This window comes from Cavia porcellus, unplaced genomic scaffold (genome assembly GCF_034190915.1).
Source record: "Cavia porcellus strain 051 isolate PalLab524CR breed Dunkin Hartley unplaced genomic scaffold, mCavPor4.1 scaffold_8, whole genome shotgun sequence".
NCBI classification, from domain to species: Eukaryota; Metazoa; Chordata; class Mammalia; order Rodentia; family Caviidae; genus Cavia; species Cavia porcellus.
The window spans coordinates 30,951,340-30,973,752 of NW_026947491.1; the positions used below are offsets into that span (position 1 = coordinate 30,951,340).

Below are 22,413 nucleotides of genomic sequence, written 5' to 3' on the forward strand. Positions count from 1 at the left end.
GACAAATCGCTTATCTTCTCATGGTCCTCACTTACAAAGTGTGACTAATAGCAGTAACTTACAGTACAGGATTATTGTGAGGGACATGTGAGTTTAGAACTGATGCGTCTTGTTCATCATGCTTCCTAAGTACATAAAGATGAAGTATTTTTCATTAAAAACTTCACCTATGGGGCTGGGGATTTAGCTCAGCGGCATAAGCGCCTGCCTTGCAAGCAGGCGGTCGTGAGTTCGATCCCTGGTACCGATAAAAAGGAAAAAGACAAAAAAAAAAAAAAAACTTCACCTATACAGTACTCTCAACATAAAACCTCACTTGCTCACCCCCTAAGGGCATGGTCTTTATTAAAGCGCTCCTAAGTAATGCCACTTTTTCTTCCACACACACATAAATTAGTGCCTACAATGAGTCTTAGCCTTGTTCCCTAGTTAATCTCTAACTGGTCTCTCTCCTTGCTCCTCTAAATATCTCAATATCTTTACAGCTCCTGTTGCCAGACGGTACTACCTGCAAGGCCAGTATTGCTATCACTGACACACTGCCTCATCCATTGATGTACATTACAGGTTGCAGTCTGTCTTTATCAGGAAGACTAAATAGCTAGATCTCTCCAAATCTGCTGTTACCACTGATAGTGCTGGTATTCTTGGACTAACATCTCTCTCTGAAACCCCAAAAGCTTTCTGACTAGCCTCTCCACTCTACTTTTGTCTCTTAAAATACAGTCCATGTTGTACATAGCAATCATAAAATTAAAGTCCAGATTTTCCACTGTGAACTATAAGGCTCTCCCTATCTCTTGGAACTTCTCTGTTTCCATCCTCTTTTCTGTTTCTTAGATCAGAGTATACTGCTCTTTTATAACTAACAATTCCAGCTAATGTTCCAACTAATATGCCAGCTTACTTCTCAATGCTTTTTTGCACTTGCTTTTCTTAGAAAGCTTTTTTGCCAGAGTTGTCCTGGATCATCACTCAATATTCAAGAATCAGCTCAAATGTCTTCTCCCAACCACGGCTAATAAAGAGGAAGTATATTGTTTTATCTTCCTGGTACATATTAATATCCAATATTTATTTTTTAATCTTAAATTTATTTTTTTAAATTATTTCTGACCACAATGTTAGACCCTCATGGGTAAAAATTCCTGTCTTGCTTGTATCTATATATGTCCTTCACATCGAGAGCACCCTTCCTATCAATAATAGAAAAAAAATTTTAACAAACTAATATCGCCTTAAAAATTATCAGAAAGATATATAATAAGGGTTGGAAGTATAGCTCAGTAGTAGAGCATTTGCTTAGCATGCACACAGTCCTAGATTTGATCCCAGCATGGCAAAAGAAAGAAAAAGAAAACAGTCTTTTTCTCTTCTCATATAGAACAATAGCACTGACATTTCTGCTGAGTACTTAACAGAGAGCAAAGAACAAATAAAAGAGCCCATCCGTGCATGCTCTTGAATAATTTACAGTTCGTATGAAGGAGAGGGAAAACCAACGACCAAATTCAACACTATAGACAGCAGTCTACAAAGCAATCTACAAAAAAACCTACTACCATATAATACATGCCACACTTATTTATGCTAAGGGACGAGAGTGTTAAGAATATGGTAGAATTAGGAAAAGCACCCTTAGAAAGTAACAACCTATAAGTAGCAGCATTTTTTTACACACAAGGAAACTGAATCTCCCCAGGTTAAAAACTAGGAAAGGAATCAATTTTAAAGGAATCTATTCTTTCAACACCCCCTTTTCCTCTTAGAAAGTCAAGTTGCTGCTGCTTTTCTATAAGGGCTACTCTGAAAGGCACATTTAAAAGAAGACTGGACACTAACAAATGGAGCTGATTATGACATCTAGAAGTCTACGTATTAGCTAAACTATCAATACTAAAAGGGCAACATGTTTTGGTCCTGAGTGTACATGACAACTTGTAGACCATAACAGATCAATCACGGTAACCAGAAACAATCTACAGAGGGGGAAAAACAGCCTAGTACCCAGGGGAAACTGATAATTAATGAAATGAACATATTTTTAAATGATACTGAGTTAACAACAGATTATTAAATTGTATATAAAATATTCTTAAAAATGGAAAATTTTAGGAAATTTCCACTGAGGCTTCCTACTTTACTCAGATCAATGTTGGCCATGCAATGAAAGTTACTTATGTGAGCAGGAAAAGGCCATGCAGACATGTTTGAGTATGCTCATGTATACACATATATTTGTGAGTACCTAAGTACTGGTACATGTGGTTAAGAAAATGTCAGTAAAACTTTGCAAATATTATGTCTGATGAAAATACAATAAAATGTATAGAAATTTTAAAAATGAAATAAGCACAGAAATCAGGAAAGTATTAGAAAGGATAAAATATACAGAAGAGAGAGTTCATAAACCACTGGGCCTGGGTTAAAGATTAAGCAACTGCAAGTCAGATTTTATAAGACTTAATTATTAAAAAGCACTTATATTACTACTATGGAAAATAAAAAGTCATTTTTCTGTCTTAAAAACTGGCTAATGTCCCATTAGAGAAAAAAATCAAAACTACACTGAGATGCCATCTTATTGCAGTCAGAATGGCTACTATCAAGAATAGACAAAACTAATGAATGCTGCAAGGATTTAGGAAAAGGAACCCACTGTCAGTGGGAAAGTAAACTAGCACAACCCCTGTGAAAATTAGTATGAAGATTCCTCAAAACTCTACAATAGATACACCATCTATTAGTGTATCTAATAGATACACTAATATCTATCAATACCACTTTTCAGCATATTCCCAAAAGAGTTAAAGACAGCATAGTGATACAAAAACATTCAGGTTTAGAGCAGCACCATTCACAAGAGCTAAGCTGTAGAAACAGCCTAGATGTCCATCAACAAATAAATAGATAAAGAAAATGTGAGCTGGTGGAAAGTAGAAATAAAAAAAAAAGTAAATGTGAGCTGTATACATAGTGGAATCTTATTCAGCCATAAGGAACAAATTTATGTCATTTCCAGAAAAGTGGACGGAACTGATAAATGACAGATAAATGACAGATGACAGGAAGCTAGGAGGTAGACTTTTAGAGACTTTTAGAGACACGGAAGTGAATCAAAAGGAGGGACAAAAGGGAATGGGATAATGGGATAAAATTAATCAAAATGTTATATGCATATACCAATACTGCATACCTCCAAAATAAATCTCATTTTCTTTATCACTGATATGTACCAATAATAAATAAAAGTTTAAAAGTCCTTCCAAGTGGCTAATGTGGTTACAATGGCTGTAGGGGAGACTACTGTAACAACTTGCATATAAGATGATCACACTCATTTTTGGCATGTCTCAGGGATCAGTAATCAGGTCTTGAATAGACATGTAACATTCTCCCTACAGGACTGTGTACTTTAAGAGCAAAAGTCATAACTGATCCCTAGCAAAGTAAGTTGAGTGCATTTGATCTTAGTGGATCCCAGTAACTAATAAATTGAATTAATTTGCAATACATTAAGCTGAGCTGAATTTAATTGGAAAGGGCAGGAATGTGAGGCAGGGTTACCTACTACCCTCACAAATTCATTTGTTTAGATATGAGAATATACTTACATAAGCAACTTCTCTATACTTGCTTACACTTTACCAAGACTAATGTATTCTTGGAAGTGTTATCCAATTTACACACAAGACCTGAGTCATAGAGTGATGTCATTATTTTTCCACAGGCCTACTTTTTACATCACTGCCACCTCAAAATGAGTCAGTGGAAGCGATCTGCACTTAAAGTCCAACAGCAGTATGTTCATCATCAAAGTTCATTTTAGAAGATTCAATTTTAAAAGGGAAATTATGTAATGTGCAAATAAACATAACTGATTTTTTAAGTAGCAAGATGACTGCTTTTTGAAGCAGAAATTTCTGTTGCTGCATTTCTTTTTTTTACAGATAAAGAGAACATGATTTGCATCAAAATATGAAGAAAACAAATTACTTAGTTTTCTACCACATATAGTCTAAGGTCCATACTTGTTTCAAAAGCTCAATCAAAGGCTGTGATATGGCTCAGTGATAGAATATACAAATACATGGGGCCCTGAGTTTGATTATGAACACCAAAAAAAAAAAAAAAGTCAAGCTTTTCTTCTAAAGCAGTTTATATTAAAAAGTGTTTTGCAGAAACATTTATATTTCAGACTTTTTGTTGCTCTTACACTCAGAAACTTGTTTTCAATGCAAAGTTAGTCATCTAGTCAAAGGTTTATGTAGCCATTTTTGTGTAAATAAGGAAGTTTTAATTATTGAATAATATATTACCAAAAAAAGCGAAAATCACAAATGCCTGTTCATTGATTTTTTTTGCCTTTTTAACCAAAGTAATTAAAGTTTTAAAATATGTTAAATGACTAGTCTTATAACTACAAAGAGGAAAGGGAAAATTAATCAAATATCTTTTTAAGTTAACAAAGGAATTCTTGTCACCTCAAATAAATCTTTAAAAATTACTTCAAATTAGACATGCACAGAAAAACAATGCGCTGCTCTCTTAGAGATTATACATGAAGTGTTTATGTGTGTTTGTTCACTTTTGAAGTCTAAATAAAAGCCTTGGTATCATGTGCTCAGATTAACAATACATTTAGGAGATCTAAGGATTGACGTGCCATTCAGCTCACCTTGTCAGACAAGCAGTGGAAATCAGTAAGTACTTTCCAAATCCTTAGAGATAAAGAGAAAAGAAATTATGACTAGTCACTAGACACTACCTAGAAGAAAAGACAAGAGTTAGAGATAGAGTTAAAAAGATGGGAGCAAGAAGACAAAACTATAAAAGAATCTAACATGTTTCAAACACTCATAAATGTGAAGTGTTTACAACATTCCTATAACCCTAACAACCCTATAACTGAGTGTTAACTCTGTCTTACAGATGAGAGAACAGAGGCTCTTGAAGGTTGAGCAGCTGTCCTGAAATTTTAAACTCATAACTCTAAAGTTCAAATTTCTTTTCAATAAATGATGCAGCAAAAGAGACTAACATTAAGGAAGAAGTGGGAATAAAGGGAAGAGACAAAGTCAACAGGAAAAGCTGGCCACACTGAGGCAGAAAACAGAATGCAGATGCTCAGAGGCTGGGAAAGAGGAGGTGGACGAACAGTGGTGAGAGAGGAAGTAGTTCTGGTGTTGCACGGCACCGCGTGGCATCTGCAATCTACAAAGACTAATCATACATTTCAAAATAACTGGAGGAGATGAGTCTGAAGGTTCCCAGCACATAAAAATAGTATTATTTGAGGAGTTGGAAAAGCTGATTACCTTGATTTCATCATTACACATTGTATTCATATATCAAACTCCATAGCCCACACATAAGTACAAGTATATGCCAATTAAAATAAGAACAAAAATAAATTAACAAGTAATGTGAGGCTACAGAGCAGACAGTTTTCACCAATTCCTTGATAAATACTGGAATGATCTTATCATTCCAGAGCTTGAGGTCTTCATCTAGAACAAAGAGCTAGGGGGGCTACGTGATTTCAAGAATCAGTGGCCTCAGTTCCCTTTCCATGTTCTTCTTTCTTACCCCCACCTCACTGGCAGTGACACTGGTGTGAGAAAAGCAATGTCTGATGCACTTCACCGTGCCAGTCACATACTGAGCAACTGAAGCACAGTATCTGTGGAGTGGCCTAGCATGGCATACAGTCTCTGGGTCGCTTTACTGAAGGTAAGATGCCACGCTGCCACTTTGTGTTTTATAAGGTCACAACAAAAGCCACAAAGATCATTTGTATATCAATGCAAAGGGACTCACTGTTCAAAAGTGACCAAAAACCTGCATTGCAAAATGACAAGACAGCTGCATAGCTCAGTGGTAGTGTTCGCCTAGCATGCGCAAGGCCTCTGATTTGATCCTCAGCACTACAATAAACAGACCTCTTTTACCACTGTGACAGACAGTGACAGAGACACACAGAGAATGTTGCAGATGAAGATTTACAACTGCAGTATGCTGACAAACTAATATAGATCTTTTTTGACTAAAATGTCACAGAAACAACCTAAGAGTCTTTCTTAACAATTGATATTAGAAAACACATGTCAATTTAGTTTTGCCAACTAACCTTAACATATTTCATATATTGGTCAAGTTCTTGGACCTTAATGGCTTTTGTTTGGTGGGTGTAGGTGGGATGAGTTTCATGTTAATCCCACATCAGAATCACATCTTCCTGATCTCAGATGACTTTGACTTTAGTCTCAAAACATCCTAGGGCCTCCAGGCTGGGGTGGGGTAAAGAAAAAAGCTGAACAACAAGCTTGGCCAGAGGGCTGATGCCATAGAAGCCAAGTGAGATCCAGAGGTGACGAAGGCTGTACCCAAGCCAGCACATGCTTACAGGTGGAAGCAGATTATGCGTGGTAGCACTTCTAGTTTTGAGAGTGTCAAGAGAGTTGAAGATTCAAGCTGGCATGAAAGGAGATACGTTTCTCTTTCCACAGAAAGAGGCCTTTCATTATCACACTTCATCAAGTGTGTTTGGATTCAAGCTATATAGGGAAAAGAAAATAAATCAGGAAACTAAGAAGCCACATGTTAAAGAGACGCTATCAGACGTTAAAGAGAAAGATATGACCTAAAACAAATAGCTACAGTCAAGAGCGAAGTTTGGGGCAGTAACACAAAGTTTAAACTAACAGTTTAGTGGAGCAAAAACCACTGCTCTAATTTACTTGCAGCTTTATTCAGGACTGACCCAGAAATTCAGAGGGAATGAGCTGCCCATTCAGGGGATCAGAGACTCCATATAAAAGAAGTTAAGGAAGACAGAGATTGCAGTGTAACATATGCACAGGCTCCTAGTCTAGTTAGCAGTTTTCAACACTGCTACAGATTAGAGTCACTTAGGGCATCTTTTTAAAAATGCCAATGGCAGCAGGTTTGATGAAGACCAAATAATTCAACTCCCAGGACAGGGGAAAGGCATAGAGGACAGACAAACAACCACCCAAGACATATTTTTTTGTTTGTTTCTTTTGTTTTTTAACTTACCCTGTCATCCCCTACTTAACCAGAATTCAGAAACAATGAATCAAAATAATCACTCTGAATAGCTTTCTCTTCTGCAACAGAAAAATGGTCATAACAAAAATTACAGTGGTCATTTCTATTTAAAGTGTTTAATAAGTTCCAATAGTGTGATAAAGGTTTCAATGTAAGGTCTCATTTAATTTTCATGACAAGCATAAAATAGGTATTATCTTTCCTTATTTAGCCCATATAGGCTTTCAGTATTTATTAAGCTCCTATAGACATTCAATGTGATTTTATCTTTACTCATAATAGTCTAACAAAAGAAATGAAAATTTTAGGACAGAATTGGGGAATTATTCACCAGTGTTAAAAGATGTATTCTCACTTATATCCAGTCCCTGCTTCTGAACAGCTGAATGTATGGTCACTGTAAAGTTATATTAAAAAGGAGCTACACTAACAAACACATCCTGGGACCAAACTCATAACCTTGCTCTGAATAGCAAACACTGAAATAACTGGACTTCATATCACAATTAGCCACAGGACCCAATGGCAGGTTTTAAATAGAATGGGGTGGGATTCAAATACTGAAAAATACCAAATAAACCCACAGAACTGATGTCCAAACAGGCTCAAATTTAAAAGTGCAAAATCATCTGGGCATGGTGACATACATCTGTAATCCAAACACTCAGGAGACTGAGGCAGGAAGTTAGTTGCAAATTTGAGACCAGTCTGGGCTACAAAGTAAGCTCAAAGCCAATCTGAACTGCATATCGAGACCCTGTCTCAAAAGACAAAATTAACTAATTAAACTTAATTAAAGTGCAAAATCATCAAAAGCTCTTGAATGTTATTCTACATCAAAAGAATTTAGAACACAAGTAAAAGATAAGTGAAAAATTATAACGAGTTTATACAACTCAATATAAAATTAAGAACCAAAGCTAACTAAAACAACTCTATACTTAAAGACAAGAACTCAATTTGCTACAAAGGTAGCAGAAGGTCCAATTATGCTGATGTAACAAAATAGGCAACAATATAATCAAGGACAGATGGAATTGTGACTAAGTGAAGGGCAAGTTGGCAAGCTACAATTCAAAATTATCACACTGTATTCCCTAAATTGACATTCAGAAATGTCACAGATGTCAGTTTTGGATTACAGAAATGTAGGTGGAAGGCCAAATAACCAGGAGTGTAATGTGTCATTTCAAGTTTAATCAGCAGTTGATGACTCCATTTTAAGGCAGGACAGATCCAGCCTCACTGATCGACAGCCTCTTCAGACCCAAGTGCTCTGCACAGAACTGAAAGTAAAGAACTAAATTAGCATCTTAGAAACACGCTCACTTGGGCTGGGGATTTAGCTTAGTGGTACAAGTGCCTGCCTGCAGGCATGAGGTCTCCAGTTCCTTCCCTAGTTCCAAAAAAAAGAAACACACCAATTTTCAAGGAACACAATGATTATGAACCTGTGTTTGGCTTATCAGCAGTAATTTACAATAATGTGTTGGGTAACTATCTGTAGTATTCCAATATTTATATCTTGATACACAAAAGTTACAATTAAGTATCCATATAGCTTCTTCTAAAAAGAATTTAATAATATGTTCTATGAGAGCAGATGTACTTTTGATAGCACCTTTTGATAACAGGAAATGGTCATTAATAAAGTTTGTGCTCATTGGCAAAAACAAAAACATTACCAAAAATTACAGGAGACAGGAAAATGATATTGATGCCTGCATTAAACAACACAGGTCTGTCAATTAGATTACTGTTGGACATACTGATTCAATCTATACAGTACTGAAATCCGATTATGCATAATTTAGCATATTACTCAAAATGTCCTTTCTTAACATAAATATATGGAAAATCCTTTATTATACACTATAAAGTGGTAAGTATCAGGCTAAAAAGTCATGCTGATTACAACAATTTCCAAAATAAACACAGTTATGAAACTAAACAAAAAGAAATATATAAAAATTCCAATAGCAATTACACAAAGCCAGTGAACCATGATTGGTTGTTTTCCACATCTGTTCCTTTTCCTAACATGATTATATGTCTTTAATTTAAAAATTAAATAAAAATAACTTCTTGATGAAATTTAAAGATGATTTAGAAGCCATTCAGCAAGGCTTCCATGAGACTTTTCCTTTTCTCCAAGTATCAGCCCTGTCTTCAAAGGCTCTCGGCTAAGTCTCACATAGCTCTATCAGTGAATGTACCAGGTGTGTTACTCTGTCATCTCCAGATACCAGGAAAAAAAGTATACGACAAGGAAACACATTGCAAAACTTCCAGTCCAGTTTCTCAGTTTACAACATGCTCCTCACTCTACCCAGTTTAGTGTCTTTTTGTCAAAGTTGATGAGCAAAGCAAAAGGATTAGCAATGGCTTCAAAAACCAGACACAAGCCAATTCAAAAGAAAAACTCACACATTTTTAGTATTCAATTTAATGACTTTTCTTTTGTTTTGTTTTGTTTTGGTCTTTTTGAGACAATGTCTCACTATGCAGTTCAGGCTGGCCCCAAGCTCACTTTATAGTCCAGACTGGTCTTGAACTCAAACAATTCTCCTGCCTCAGCTTCCTGAGTGCTGGGATTACAGGTATGCACCACCACACCCAGCTACTATCTTCTTATGTTAGGTTAAACAATTAGTGAAGCTAGTGTAACTCAAAACTATTGCTAATCTCACAAAGTATATGGTAGTAACTTTACAAAATACTAAGAACCATAACAACTGAAAACCTCGATAGGAAAAGAAAGAACAAAAATGGTGGATTCTATTAAACTATAAAAGAAGGAATCTTGGTAGGATAGACACTCAAAAAGTAAAACAGATATAGGTACTTTTTTTAGTTTTGTGCTTTGCTTTTGTTTTGTTCAGTCAGTCTTTCTGCATAGCTTAAGCTGCACTTGAGCTCTTGTACCTCAGGCTGGTCTCGAACTCATGACCCTCCTGCTTCAGTCCCCCAAGTGCTGGGATTACGAGTATGCACCACCATGACAGCCAAACACAAATACTTTTTAAAGCACTTTCAGGCTATGGATTATACAACAGAGAATGATTAATCCAATTCCTAGAGTTTGGAATACAGCCAATGTACCCATGGTTTATTATAGCAGACATTACCTATGTTTGCACAAAAATTGTTTTGTAAGTGCTTTCACTTGATTTTTCTCTTCTAATCTTTTCCCAAGTCCACTGAGGTAGATAGAGAACTATGAAGCCAGCACCAAGTTTATCATGGGTAATAATCCAGACTAAAACACTTTTCTAACCAACCAATGTTCATTTATATTGTGTGACGTTACCTTCAATAGCCATGCACCTTGTATAATTCCAGTACACAGTCCAAATTCAATGATGTGATAAATGAATTCTAACCCAAAAAATAACTACAGTTAGATATACAACTGAAGGTAAAGATGCCCTATTCCTCACCAGTATTCCATGTAATCAACATGGTGCATCCTAATAATGATAGCTTGATTCTTTCCAAGACATCTTTTTCCCGTGGGTTGAACAAATCACTCAGAGCAACTCTAACTGATAGCCATGTCAAACAATGTAATTACTCAAAAAAATATAATTCAAAGGTCATATTCAGAGATACTGTCCTGCCTAAATAAGTCACTACCCTCCAAAGTTGAGACTAACATTAAATCCAGTTTCAAAAGTCAAACTCTCACTACACATTAAGAGTTACAAAAAAGTGAGGCATAAACCTTGAACTGTATTTGATCTTCTAGACTCTGGGGCCCTCTGATCTTCACTTTTCCACAGCCACACATGAACATTTAGCAGATGGAGCGGAGCAGTCACACAAATCGTCTTCAGGACTGAATCCTCAATGGCCATCAGCCATTGAGATCTGCACTTGTTTCCCCTCAATCATCCCAATGTCCTTCAAATGCTCTATTGTAATAATTTTGTGACCATATTACTATTTTTAAAGCATTCAATATTCTATTTTAGAGGAAGAAGAGAAGAATAACATAAGAAAAGACTATATATCCCCAAAAGCAGAATTTTTTTCTGCTTCAGAGAAATGTACAAAGGCTTTCCACAGAAGTATGGTTTAGATAATTTTGGGGTGGCTGGCCTCTGTTACAATCAAAACATATTGCATTCTTTACTTCTCTGTTATATTGTCCATTATCTTCTGAAATAAGAATTGGAAAGGCTGAGAGATGTACTAAAAAGCTTACAAACTATATTCCCAGTGAACTAACATAAAAATGGGTTTGTTTTAAACCACCCAGATTTCTATACATGAGGCTCACACCAACCCAATCTCCATCCTTCTCCCCTGTAATGAGACTATTATTACTGGAATGTGCTGTAATCCTTTATTTCATTGGAATAAAAAAAAATGTTGAGCATGAAGGTAAAGGATTATGTGATAGCCATGTCCCAAGCCTAGAATACACACATACATGAACACACACACACACACACACACACACACACACACACACAAACTTTACATTTGTTAAAATTATTTTATAATTAGAAATTTAATTTATTAAAAATTAAATTTATGTGAGGGATATGGGGTGTAGCTCAGTAGTACAGCTCTTGCCCTGCATGTATAAAGCCCTGGTTTCAATCCTCTGCATCAGGAAAAAAAAAAAAAAAAAAAAAACTACTGTCACAATTTATAGGATTAAAACTAGTGCTTTGATTTCTGTTTTTCAAATACTGTACAAAGATTCTACTTCTGGAATGTCATCTGGAAAATCATGAAGTCCTGAAAAATCTGTAGTGTTTACCAACAGAAGACTGGATCTGCTAGTTGTGTGACCTGAAGCAATTCTTGGCCCTCTCTGATCTCTACTGTTACAACCATCTTCTAGGGAGGCCCTCAACCATCTAGTCTGGTCAAGGTCCCTTTCAGTTTTAAACCTTTTTGCCAGTAATTTTAAAGGTAATAAAAGTTACGTTTAACGTATAAGTTTTTACTAATTCCAAGAAACAAATGGAAAAGGAACCTCAAATATAATTCTTAAACATCCAGATAAATCTCATAATAATTATAGAGTGTCATAAAAATTGTGCCCTTTGGCTTGCCTGTCATTGCCTTCAAAGAAAGCCTAAGCAACTAGAAAACTATTTTAATACTCTGAGAAGATCCACTGGGAAATGAAGATGAAAGACAGAATTTATAAATCCCCTTTTCTGAAAGAAACACTGAAAAAAACAATAAACACACTTCAGTTTTTTAATAAAATTACTCTAATAATAATTTTAAAGCACAAATAATATGCATCATCTGGCATACATTTTCACTGATGTGCTTTCTTTGTAATGTGATACTCAGGTAACGTCAGGTCATGTCTGACATTAACCAAAAAACAACCATTTCTAAGTCAGAGTCTCACAGATAAGTTGTAACTTGTCTTGGAGAAAACATCCATATAGTGAACATTCCAAGTCAACATCTTTGAGGAAAAATTGATGAGAATTGGAAGGTTAGGGACATTACAGAATTAACTGCTAAGATAATTTCTGCTTGCATAGCTTCACTAAACAGGATTTTCTAGTACATCATATACTACCCCATAATTATGCATCAAAACGTTAACCAATTAGCAAGTAAGATGACAAGAGCTCAGGGGTAGTAATAAACATGAAACCTGAAATTCCATGCAATTCCAAATAATAAAGAGTCCACCACATTTTTATGCTCCTTCTAAGCTTTAGAAAGCCACATTTTATTGAAATTAGTGAAATATTTTTATGACATTTGGAAATATGCTTAAGAGTCCAGAAACAGGCAGCAGAAACTTGAATTTGAGTTCCAATTCTCATACTTATTAGCTGAAGAAAAACAATCACATTATGATTTAAAAAAGAAACAATTTCATCGATTTTCAATTCACGTCATCTGCTACTTCTTTAATGCCCTCTCTTATTTATATTACGTTGTAAGACAAATACACGGGCATACAAGTAAGGCATATGCTGCATTAAAAAGGACATGACTGGGATCTGGGGATTTAGCTCAGTGGCATAAGCGCCTGCCTTGCAAGCAGGCAGTCGTGAGTTCGATCCCTGGTACCGAAAAAGACAAAAAATAGGACACAATCCACACAGTATCTTCCTAATGCACAAGCCTTGGAGTTCAATATTTTACATAAAATATATTTGGAAGCATACATTTTGTGTGTGTGTGTGTGTGTGTGTGTGTGTGTTTCATTTTTATCGGTACCAGGGATCAAACTCACGACTGCCTGCTTGCAAGGCAGGTGCTTATGCCGCTGAGCTAAATCCCCAGCCCCTGGAAGCATACATTTTTATAATCATTGTTTTTGAGAAATATATAAATTTAAAATGCTATTAAGAAATAAGAAAAACTCAACTGTAACAACTGTTTTGCATTTTTAGTTTGTGCTTTTGGTTCTATTTATGTTAGTTTCAACTCATGTACGCTATCTATGTTGCAGTAGGAAAGTGTCCAATCTAACAAGCACTTAAGAAGCATTTGTTGCATGAAGGAAGGAATAAACAAATGAACAAACACCAAATAACGGTCTATTTCCTTAAAATAAATGCTGCCCAGAAGGTTGTTCATTTGCTTCTATGTTTCCTAAACATTAAGTTGTTTCAAATACCTAAATAACTTCATATTTAGCACTCCAGCCTTGGAAACCCACATTACATTGAAATTAGTAAGTGAAAATTTTTTTATGATATTTGGAAATATGTTTAAGATCCCAGAAATAGCACACACTTCAATTTGAGTTCCAGTTCTCATCCTTACTAGCTAAGAAGCCCTGAAGAGGTAATCTGGTAGCCTACAGACTCACTCTTCTCTCTGGGAAATAAAGGTAACAACTGTCTTAGCTGGCTCACAGGATTTTAATGTAAGTAAAAACTGCACACATGGACTAAAACTAGGAGAAAGAGATCATAATAGCTTCAGTGTTTCTTCTCCAGTAACAAGATAGCAAAAGTAAGTATCTTATTGGAAAAGTCACCCTTCAACTGTCAAAATAGTTCCTTCCTATCAATACAGAGGCATCATTAGTACCAACCATTTGACCTATAATAAAAATCACATTTAATGGACAGCATGAGATCGGATAACTCTTCATAGCTTTAGGATGTCACTTCAAAATGGGGAAGGAGTAAAAGAAGGTCACCTTACAACACTGCCAGTGACAGGTCTGAGGTCTTGCCTTTTTGAGACAGGGTCTCACTATGCAGTTCAGGCTGAGCTTGAGCTTACTTTACAGCCCAGGATGGTCTCGAACTCTCAAGGATCCTCCTGCCTCAGCATCCCAAGTGTTGGAATTACAGGTGTGCACCACCATCGCCTGGCCAATGCCACTTCTTACAAGTGCTTTGGTAAGATGAAAACACAGCAAATCAAAACACAAATTAGACCATACTACCCATCAGCCCAAACTCACTGTTGATGATCTATGGGAATGACATCTCAGTATCTGAGATTTAGGATTCAAAAGGTTTAACTGGCTTTATCATTTTGAGTTACCTGAATAGTTCTCCTTAGTGTACTACTTTGATAATAAGAACAGAATACACATATTCTTTATTGTTGATTTTTTGATAACACATTCATTCAATTTACCACTTTCTAGGAAATCAGCTACCATATTGAGTCTGTAATCAATACCTTTGTATTCCTAAGACTCTTGAGAAAAAGTACTGCTGTTAAGTCACATTATGTGTAGGTATATATGTGTGCATGCGTGTGCATGTGTGTGCATGTAACCACTCAAAAAACAGGCATTCAGTACAACGTTTTATATTTTCTTGTTCTAAGTGTGTAGTTAATCTACACTCCCTCCTGTGTATTGTTTTATACTTCTTTGCCACATTTTAAAGAGAAAAAAATAGGGCTGGAGATATAGCTGAGCCGCACAAGAGACCATTTGGAGCAAGGTCCTGAGTTTGATTCCCAGTACCAAAAATTAAAAATAAAGAGGAAAAAATAGATGAAACTGACTTTAATATTTATTTGACTCAATGTAATCAACATATCATTTTAATATGTAATCAGTTTAAAGATAATTCAAACAATTGTTTTATCTAAGCCTTTGAAATCCAGATTATATACTCTATTACATACATAGCACATGTCAGTTTTAACAAAATTTTCATCAGAAATTTCGCTGTTTAGATTTCACTAAAACTTTATATCTGAAAAAGGAAACCCATACTAGTAAAACACTAGCACCTCACAGACACTTTGTGTATTTATACAATTGCAGTCAACTATATTACATTATTCATTGAAAGGGAAGGCAGGTCAAATTCCTGTTGATTTTGTATACAATACAAAATTTTGCACTGGTTTATTTATCCTTCTGACAAAGCCTGCCATGAATTGAAAGGCAGGCAAGAAAGCCACTGGAAAAATTCTGAGGAAATATTTTAGATGATCTGAAGAAATACTTTAGTTGATTTAAGTTCAGGTCCTCGCTTTCTGCATTCAAATTTTTCTAGCAATGTCAAGATATGAATAACTTATCAAAGGTACTGTTCTGTAACTGAACTAGTACAAGACCCAGGAAGAAACAGCTGGCCTTAACCTAAATAAAACTTCACAAAGGATGTTTTTACCTCCCACCCATACTGGGTTAATGGTTAAGAACTTGGGCTTGCTTAGGTTGGAACTTTGCTTCTGCTATGCAGTGCTGGTTTAACTCTGGGCAGCTTAATTAATTTTTCTGTGCCCCTTAGGATGGCCATAAAATTAACAGGACCTAAGTCACAGACTGTTGTGAGAAATAAATGAGATTTTTATATGATATAAAACATTTTAACACACAGTCCTGACTCAGGTACTTAGGTGTGAAACAATTATTAGCATTTTTAGCTCAGAAATCATAACAGAGATGGAATATATGCTTGATAAATTTGTTACAAATCATTATTATATGTCCAGTCACCTTATAAATATTAAAATGCTATATGAAATATAGCAATTCTTCCATAAGTACAGAGAGTAACACTGTTTAGACCAAAGAACAATGTATTTAATGAAAAAATCCATGACAGCACCAAACTTAATCTTCTATGGCTTGCTAAGCTACATCAAAGCTTCTAAAAAAGTGTTTTCCCCCAAAATCAGGCCCATATTTTTTCACCTTAAAAATACTAACAGGCATACCAAAACTAAATATAAAGGCTAGGGTCAGTAGTCACTTGCCAGGCTTGTACAAGGCCTCAGGTTCCATCTTCAGCACCACAAAAATAAATAAATAAATAATAAAAATTTTTAAAATTATATATGGTCACTTTGATATATTAGATATGATATTTATTAGTCAATATCACTTCAGATTCATTTCATCCATCTGTGCTCACTTCCACTGGAAACTGGATCACTGGAAATGATGGACAAACTATCCTAAGTCTCAAATCTCTAAAAGTAGCTTCTCCCAAAGATAAATCTGTTGTTTTCATTACTGTGCTATCCTCTTTCTTCACATTCCATGATCAGATCTGCTAACAAAACTGCCTTTTATCGGATGGTGCACCTGTAATCCCAGCACTCAGGAGGTTGAGGCAGGAGGATAAAGAGTTCCAGGTCAACCTGGACTACCTAGCAAAATCTGGTCTCACAGAGGGAAAAGAAAAGAAAACTGCCTCTTTCTGAGTTTACTGGGGTTTTTTGTTGCTGTTGTTTTGTTTTCTTTTGGTTTTTGTTGGTTTATTTTTCCTTCTTCCCTTCCCTTTCCCTTTTCCTGATACAGTGATTAACACACAACTTTAAGGTCAAAAGAAAGGTAATGACAGTGAATCTGAAAAACTAATCTAACAACAGATAAGAAACCCTGGATTAATAATTTTAAAAAGGCGAATTAAAACGTCAAAGCTTTGTAACAGGTGATTCTAAACAATCATAAAACTGTCACCACCGTGGGTGGCAATTCACTCCTCCGTAAAAATGAGGACTGGAGAATCTTTCATATTCACTACATTTAAATTGATTAAAGATACATAGAATCCATAACTCTCATTCTCTACCCAATTAAGATATAACACCAGAAAAGAAAATCTGTCCGTAAAACAATAACTACAGAAACGCTTTCACCACAGAAATTTTAGAACACATTTCCAGAAAGACTACAGGGGAACCCATTATCTCCACAACCCTTACAGGTAGAATAAAAAGAAATGAATGAACAGTGGACTCTCCGAGCGCGAAGGCCACGCACTAGCAGGACGGTGAACCATGCGTGCTTCATTGATGTTGTTCATTCCGAGCCCACGCTGCAATTTTCCACGAGCGGCTGTCACAGCTCCTTCCCCGCGGGCGCCCGCACTGCGCCAACGCCCGCGCGGGTGTCGCGGGCGAAACCCCTTCTCGCCCCCCCCCGCCCTCCGCGGCCCACTCCCACGCGCGAACGCGGTCGCGGGTCCCCGGGCCGCTCGCCGCCCGCCCCGCTCGGAGCGACTCCTCCCGGCCCGCTGGCCCCACGCAGCCGCGGATGCTGGCGGGACACTGCCGGCAGCCGCGAGTGGGCTCGCGCGGGCGCTTTGTGTGCAGCCCCGGGGCCGCACGGGTGACAGCGCCCACGCGGGATGTCGGAGCCCCCCGCCCTCGCCGGCCCGCCCGCGCCCCTCACCTGACGGCCACGCGCACGGAGCTGTCGTCCGGGGCGCCCCACATGCTGGCGGCGGTAGGGGGCGGCAGGGGCGGCGGGCTCAGCGGCGGCGCCGCGCTCCAGCCATGTTGGCGGCGGGCTGGCAAGGTGACGAGCGGAGGGCGCGGAGGGAGGGACTGGGCTCCGCCGCCGGCTGCGGCTCGGCCCGGCTCGGCCTGGGCGGGGACGAGCGCGCCCGAGTGACGCGCGCGACGGCGGCGGCGGCGGCGGCGGCGGGGAGCGCGCAGGCTGCGGGGGCCTCAGGCTGCGGGCTCCGAGCCCCGGCCCGGCCCGCACTGCGTCGGCGCGGCGCCCGCCGGCCAGGCCCGGCCCTGCCCTGCCCTGCCCTGCCCTGGGCCGCGCTGCCCTCCGCGGGCGCTGCCAGGCGCGGAGGGGGAGGGGCAGCCCCGAGGGGAGGGAGGCGGGGACTGGCCGCCCGGTGTCCCAGAGAGCCGGCCCGGCTGCCTGGGTCCTTCTGTAATCGCCCGCGCGCCAGCAGCTGCTGGGGGCCGGCTTTGTGTGCACCTTATTGTCCTCCCTGCGTGGACTTTGGACCCCCCCTCCCGTCCTGCAGTCAGTCAGTCATGTTGAACCGACTTGCCACCGACTCCCCGACCGGGACCCTGCGGCCGGGCAGCTGGGCGGTGCTGCAGCCGCTAGTGCGGGCCGTGGAAATGATTTACCCCAGGAGTTGCTAAATGCGTTTCTGTTCAATCGTTTGCACACTGGTAAATGAACTGCACCTTAGAATTTGCCAACGGTTCCCGGGGCTGAATACCCATTGAGCGAGCCAGGTGGTAAATCCTTCCTGGCTGAGGTCTCTCTCTCCCTGCCGGCCCTCGGAAAGCACCTTCCTGTCCTAGGATTCTATCAGCGTTGTTCCACTGCGGCTTCTGCTTGTCATTGTGGGGCTTCCACACGCCATTAGACAGTTCTGTGGAAACAGCCTTTGTGAGCTCAGCCACAGAGTATCTTTTGTGGATGGCCACGTACATTTCTATAAATAAACATGTGGGTTCATGCGAAACAGTTACAATAGATTAAATGCCACTATCCAAATAAAGGCACCGCCTCAGTGTATATAATCTAAAATCACACACCTGTCAAAGATCCTGACCCTCAAAGCTACAACACAGTGGGTCGGAGAAGGCAGCAGGCTTTGAGCCGAAAAAAATAGTTGTAAACGTCCTCCGTCTCAATCTCACTCCAGCTAAATTGTAACAGATACATGGTGGACTGTAAAGAAAGCAAAAACAGTATCTTTCTGCAGGATACACATTGTGACAAAGCTCTCCCTGGCAAACCCGGGGAGAGCCTTTCCTCACCTACACAAGGCAGTGGGGCCTTCTTCTGCAGGCGAGGCCAGGCCACTTTCAGGTAAATCTGGATGGGCCCCATTGGCTTCCTGAGCCCTGCAAGGAGGGGGAGCAGCAAAGCACATTTAGCAAAACGAGAGAGAAATGCTTGTTTTAATAATTTAAACCCTAGTTTAAAATAGCCCTAGTCCATATTAGAACGCCATAGGCACTCTCACAACGTGAATGCTTACAGGAAATGACAGGTAACTTTTGTGATGCAGCAGGCAAGGTGCCTAAGATATGACAGAGGACAAAGGCCCCGTGGGAGGAGGCGGGGAGCAGCGGTACCTTCACCTCCCTTTGAGGGTGGCCTTGCTGGGAAGCAAACCCTGTGCTGACACTTGCCTGTTGATTGTTTCACATCATGTCTCTGTGGGAAGAGTCCTTAGTTTTAAATGTCATTAACTAATTCCGTGCAGTACATACCTCTGGTGCCAACCATTCAAAGTCTATCTCAGGCCAACTTCAGTCCTGACTGCCTGCCTAGAATTTCTGGTCAAAATATGGTTGTAGTTATAGCTGTGGTTTGGGGTTTGTATTATGCATGTGCTTGGGCAGAAGAGCGTTGTGAAAATTCAAATCCCCATTGTCATTGGAGTCAATAAGTTTCTCCCAAATATGGAAAGTTATACAATCGATCACCCATTTTGTGCTTACTCCGGATGCCTGTAACTCCTATATAACAGCTTTCCTTAGGGCTCATTTATATCAATCATCTTATTTGAAGAAAACTCCACAGGCAGAGCATGTACTGTGAGAATGGTTTAAATTCTATTTCAATCCTTTATTCAATAAATATTTAATGAGACTGCTACTTGCAAGCCACACTGGGCAATTGTAATTTGGAGACTTAAAACAATGTCTTTTCCTACAAGGATCATCAAAACAATTTGCCTGAATGCACTCCTGCTTCCATCCCATAGGAGAAATGCCCGGGGTGAGCTCAGAATCATCCCCAGCCCTTTCTTTAGTTTTTACTTTTTTGCTATGCTACTAAATTGCCCAGGATGGGTTTAAATTTATGATCCTCCTGCCTCAGCCCAGCAGACCACTAGGATTTTGGATGAAAATGTCGAATTATATTTCCCCCTAAGGACCGTAATAGAAAAGAGAAGACTGAAAGGCTGTTGTGGCTCCTGCTGCATTCCTGTTACATGATAGTTTACCTGTGCAAGATGGAAATCCAAAGCTCCACAACTTCATTTGTCTTATGGCCTTTCTTTTAAACAAGCATGAGCAGCTTTTTGAATAAAAACTTAGCAAAATAATAATAATGAAATGGAATAAATAAAACACATTATTGTTGTCGTTCCCCTCCAGGAAACGTCAAATACTCATCTAACCCAGGTAGAGTGAGTTCTTCTAGACCGTGTGCTCTTGGTTCTCTGCCTCTTCCCATGTGGACCTCACCCTGTGTGTTACCTGACCCCTGACCTTCGTGTCATCAACTTGTGCCAGTGATGCTGGTCTCTTTCATGAACACGTCATTACATTCTTGCCTGGGCCATTGGCAGTAGCTATTTCCCTTTACTTGGAACATTTTTTCATTTAATTGGCTCATCTTGGACCCTTAAAAGCATTGACTCAAATGTTATTTCCTCAGAGTTGCTCCTCCTGACCACTCAGTCAAAAAGAATAAGCAAGTATTACATGATTTGTACTATTTAGTGAAAAATGAAGAAATAGGGTATTTTGTTAACCCTAAATGCCCTAATTTTTTCTTTTTGTTTTTTGGTACTGAGTTTTGAACACAAAACCTTCACACATTTTATTTATTTATTTATTTGTTGGCAGAATTTCTGTTTGTTTTTTGGTACCAGTGATTAAACTGCCTTGCACTTGTCAGGCAGGTACTTATGCTACTGAGCTAAATCTCTAGCCCTTTTTGGCAGAGTCTTACTGAGGAGCTAAGATACCCAGGCAGGACTTCAAATTGCAGTCCTGCCTCAGCCTCCTACTGCCTTCAAATTACTGCCATGAACCATCATACCTCGCTCTCTTAGTGTGTTATGATGTTTTTATTTGCTACGTAGCATCATTCTCTGTAAAGAAAACGTAAGTTTTAGGTTATTTGCGTGAATTTTACTTTGATATTTATATTTATGCAATGCTACTTTTAAATATAGACAGAAAAGCATTTAACATGTATGTAAATATTATTCCTTTCCAAGTTCATATGTACATATTCATTTTATTCTTAAATGAACAATGGGCACAGTGCACAAAAGTAAATTTTTAATCATCCATGTTTGCAATACTGTACATCATGACTGCATCTCTTGTAGAGAGGTGGCACATGTATAGAACACATTTTAATTCTTTTTTATCCCCTTCCACACCCCTTCCTCTGCCTCCATCTTTTAATTCTATTCCACTGAAGAATGATCTGTCTCCTTTTTTTTTTTTAAATCGGTACCGGGGATCGAACTCACGACTACCTGCTTGCAAGGCAGGCACTAAATCCCCAGCCCCTGCTTTAGCATTTTTGCATTAGAAGCAAGTTCTGATCTGAGGAAAAGATGGTCTTCCAAGGGTTAGCATCTCTGCTTTCTTAGTTGTAGACACAGCACATTTTGTTCACAACTTTGAATCAAGTAGATCTCCCTGGGTATGGGAGTTAACCAGAATTCTATGCTTTTGGGGAGACTGTGAATGTTACACAAAAACAGAGGATCAAGGAATGAAGGACACACATATCACACACAGGTCCTCTGCTTACCCACATGCTCCAGTATTTTATCAGGCCACACTTAACAAAACCCAAGTCTTCAAATAAAATTAAGACTCACAAGGCCTGGGATGTAGCTCAGTGGCATATGCACCTGCCTGACAAGCACAAAGCCCTGATTTCAATTCCCAGTATCCCCTGCAAAAAATAAATAAAATTAAGATTCACAGTATGGTGACAACAAAGCCTTAAACCAAGGGCAGAGCCTTGCTGATCACATGCTTTGTATGATAACACAATCATTGACCCAGAAAGCCTGCTCTGGATCCCTCCTTACTTGCTATCACATCACCTTTTTATTTCTTGTTATCCTTTAGCACTAACCAATATTTTTGTGGTTTTGTTGTTATTGTTTATTGTCTTCTCTCTATGTGAAGGTGAGTTCCAAGATAGCAGGAATTTTTTTCATTTTATCCATGACTCTTTCTTTAGCTCTCTAAATAGTATATATCATTAAATGTTAGCTGGATGACTATGTGACTGCATAAAACATGAGACCTTTCTAAGTCTTGGAGTCTTATATGTAAGTAATGTGTTTTTTTAATCTTTTGGAATTGTTTTGAGAACTGAAAAATCTTTCCTAAGTAAACTAGTAGGTAATTTTATTGTAAATATCCTTGGAAATACAGAGTGTTTCT

At 38.7% G+C, this 22,413-nt stretch overlaps 1 protein-coding gene across 11 annotated transcripts in view; it reads right to left on the reverse strand.

Moving 5' to 3' along the window:
• The window catches only part of Kif21a (kinesin family member 21A), a 145,577-nt gene extending 127,727 nt beyond the window's left edge, over positions 1 to 17,850 (reverse strand). For all 11 annotated transcript variants that reach the window (XM_063254546.1, XM_063254545.1, XM_063254550.1 and 8 more), the window contains exon 1: positions 17,672 to 17,850. In XM_063254546.1, the coding sequence (XP_063110616.1) occupies positions 17,672 to 17,715 (44 nt within the window). In that variant the 5' untranslated portion in view covers positions 17,716 to 17,850. The remainder of the gene's footprint in view (positions 1 to 17,671) is intronic.
• Positions 17,851 to 22,413: the final 4,563 nt, after the last annotated feature.